General features: G+C 29.3%; 1 protein-coding gene across 1 annotated transcript; it reads left to right on the forward strand.

Annotated features, from left to right (window-relative positions):
- Positions 1–1,462: 1,462 nt before the first annotated feature.
- LOC130668406 (uncharacterized) lies at positions 1,463–3,125 on the forward strand. Its single transcript, XM_057470686.1, has 8 exons — positions 1,463–1,626; positions 1,704–1,814; positions 1,872–1,929; positions 1,990–2,165; positions 2,228–2,427; positions 2,508–2,729; positions 2,804–2,926; positions 3,001–3,125. Exons 1-8 carry the CDS (start codon positions 1,576–1,578, stop codon positions 3,062–3,064), a joined length of 1,005 nt encoding a protein of 334 aa, XP_057326669.1. The 5' UTR covers positions 1,463–1,575; the 3' UTR covers positions 3,065–3,125.
- Positions 3,126–3,692: the final 567 nt, after the last annotated feature.

Here is a 3,692-nt window from a genome sequence, read left to right on the forward strand (position 1 = left end):
TCTCAGGTAGCTTTGTAAATATATATATACAGTAAAAAATTTTCCGTATTTGTGTAAAGAAAAACGTCTGTGTTAAAAATTATATGTTAAATATTTAACATTTTTGTGTGTTAACATACTGCTTTTGTGTTATTTGATCAGTTCATTTTCAACACAAAAAAAATGTTAATTAAAACAAAAGTAACATTTACTCAGTGTTACAGTCCAAACAAGTGTTAACACTTTTAAATGTAACTTTAACATAGAACGTGTGTTAATTTCTTTACGTTACACAATATGTGTTGAATTCAACGTAGTCACTTGTTAAGCTTATATATACATAAATTTTTATAAGTATCAAAATAACACAAATAAAAATGTTAAGACAATAAGACTTTACGTGTGTTGCAGATAATAGTTAAATGTGTAAAAGTTTTGGATCCGGTGATAGAGACTATTAACATTTTTTAACTTCTCGCAATAAAAATTTTCAAAAAAAGGGAAGTTATCGGTTTCGGTCCAATTTTCAAAAATCGGGTTTTCATCAGATGTCAACGTTTTGAGGTCCTAGGAAGCTATTTTGACTATTTTCAAGATGATGTCCGATTATCTGTATGTGTGTGTGTGTGTGTTGTATGGATGTAAGGTCGAAGAGCTCGAAAACGTATTCACAACAATGTTTTCGAGCTCCTTGAACTCGAAAACAGCGGGAAGTTTTAGGGCTGGCCCGCAGGGTCAACCGATAGACAGATTTTTTTTTTGTTTCTTTACAAAAAAAATATATACCTCAACTAATATGTTATTGGAGTTAACGTTATTAATATAGTTTTATCTCTTGGTGAAACATTTCATAGTCTTTTTTTCAAATACTAAGCGATTTCTTATCTAAAAAAATATTAAATCTATATCATTCAATTAATTTAAACTATTAAAGTATATTGCAACGCCATTTCTTTGTCTTTATTAAGTAATTAACCATCTGATAACAACGCAGTATATTTACTTTGTCATCAAAGTTACAAAAAATCCAAGTTAATAATCCCGGACATCAAAATGAGTGAAGAAAACTATTAGAAATATTAAAATATTAATACCAATGTCATTAACAATAAATGATCGACATATTTTTTATTTGGCAGATAACTTAATTATTAAATTAATAATAACGCTAGTAATATTCTCCACCATTTCATTCGTCGATTTTTACTCGGTAAAAATTTCGATATACTTTGCCGAATAGCTTATCAGAATAAACCGTATTACTAGTTTTATCTCGTGATAAGATATTTAATTGTTTTTGTTTCAAATACTAAACGCTTTTTTATCGAAAAAAAATTAAGTCGATATAATTTAATTAATTTAAACTATCGACGTATTTTCCCACTTCAATTCTTCGTCAAAATTTCGTATTTAAACATTTGACAAGAACAAAGTGTTTCATTTGTCATTAAAGTTTTAACAAATCTAAGTTAATAATCTCGGACATGGAAATGAGTGAGTAAAAGTAATGAAAACAGTAAAAAATGAATAACAACCTTATAAATAATAAATGGTCGATATATTTTTTATTCGGCAGATAATTTATTTTTTAAATTAATGCAAACCCTGGTAACATTATCGAACATTGCATTCATCGACTCTTACTCGGTAACAAATTTTAAAATGAATTTACTATTTTTATCAACTGATTATTTAATAAAATGGTAATTTGGAAAAATATATAGACTGATAACCGTTCGCCGTCAACTGAAGGCGTTATAATTGGACCCGATACTCCAGTTTACTATTTAGAATATCCACATGATGATTATTTAAAAGTTATTCGCGATGTGAACGTAAGTTTTAATGAATAATTATTGTTATTAAATTGCAATAATATCTAATTTTATTAGAAATTTGAAGCATCTCCTTCTTACAACTACTATCGTATTCCGGAGAACAATTCCAACGGTAAGTAATTTCGTAAATAAAATAAAATAAAATAAAATAATTAATTTTTTTTTCTTCCAGACACATTATTTCTGAAGATATTAGTTGTTCTTGATTGGTATGATGTAAATAAAAACCGACCAGAGCAAGATATTCTCAATGAAGTTCTGACGAGATGGAATAAAGTGGATAAATGTTTTGAACAACTTGATAATCCCAAAATAAAATTGGCTATTGCTGGAGTCGTCATACCGACAGTAAATTGATATTTTTTTTTTTTCATTGTTAACTATTTCATGGTCATAATTATTTAATGTAGAAATCAAATATCGGGGAACCAGAAGTAGTCTACATACATGCTGCTTCTGATATTGATATTGGTGATAAACACTTCAGCTACCGTTTCAGCAGCGGTTGTTATCTTATCCCTTCTTTTACAAATAATCTGACCAAGTGGTTCAATGATAATGCTGATCAGTTTGAAAGTCTCAAGTATGATTTATTCATATTCATGTCCTAGTAAGTAAGACAATGAGTTTTGTGTTCCTGACCTATGGCACTTTGCTAAAAGTTTTAATTTTTCACTGTATTTAATTGAGCTTCGGATTAGCCGAGACGAGGAACAATGAAGACTGTAAATATAACCATCACAAGACGAATACGTTTGCTTGTGATGCTAAACATGGTTCAAATCATCGTTCACTAGGAGGAATCGCAGTGCGCGATTATCCTTTAAAGAAATGGGATACACCAGAAAAGTTTCATCTTAGGGACAAAGATTATGTTTTCACGAATAATGCTGCCTATATTATCGCTTCAATGTAAGAATTTTGTCTGCAGTAAATAATTTCTGCATTTGATAATTTTATTTAGGAATAATTATTTTTTCTTGTAGATTGGGAGTCAACTCAGAAGAAATATTAGGATGTGGAATTGGTCATATAATGGACTCTAGCGAATATGGTGCTCATTTAACTTGGTCCGAATGTTCTAAAAGAACCTTTGCATCGATGGTCAAGTAAGTACTATATTATTTGTTTTTCCATTAAATTTTAGGTGTTGAAATTTACTTCAGAGCTATTCTTATTGCAGTAACACCAAATACACTTGTTTACATCAAATACCTTATGATCAAGATGAAGACGATTACTCATGATTTAATCCAAACTTTCAAATAAAATTTTATACTTTGAGCAAAATTGTATAAATATCAAGGAATAATTATTTCTAAATGAATAGAAAAAAAAAAAATTGCGTTAAATTATTTATAACCATCTGTACTTTCTGCGTTGTTACACTTGTACGTAAAAACACTAGAGTCATCTGAACATCTCCAAATGCAGAAATTGCATTGACGCTAACAGATAATTGGAACCGACTCGACAAGTGCCCAGGATGAAATTTATTTTAATTTCATTCTATATAAATGACACATCTTTTAAATGTATTATATAAAAATAAAATAACTTCGATTTATATAAATAACAAGATATTTAATAGGAAATTCACTTTTTATGTGAATTGACGTTCGTAATCAAATCAGTCAATTTATTTTATATTCCGTTGAATTTTCATAGCTAAAAAATTTAGCAAGCTAAAATAGTATATTACACACCGAGGAAGGAAAGTAGTACATTCCTACCCGTGTGTATTATTGCCAACCCGAGCCGAAGACGTAACACATAGATTGGGACGTTATACCCGTCCTACCCGGTGTATACCATTTTTCACCAAATCTGCACCTTAAAGTTTAAATTTTGGCCTCTGTTTGAACGAAGAGCTCT

This window comes from Microplitis mediator, chromosome 5 (assembly GCF_029852145.1).
Source record: "Microplitis mediator isolate UGA2020A chromosome 5, iyMicMedi2.1, whole genome shotgun sequence".
Lineage (NCBI taxonomy): Eukaryota > Metazoa > Arthropoda > Insecta > Hymenoptera > Braconidae > Microplitis > Microplitis mediator.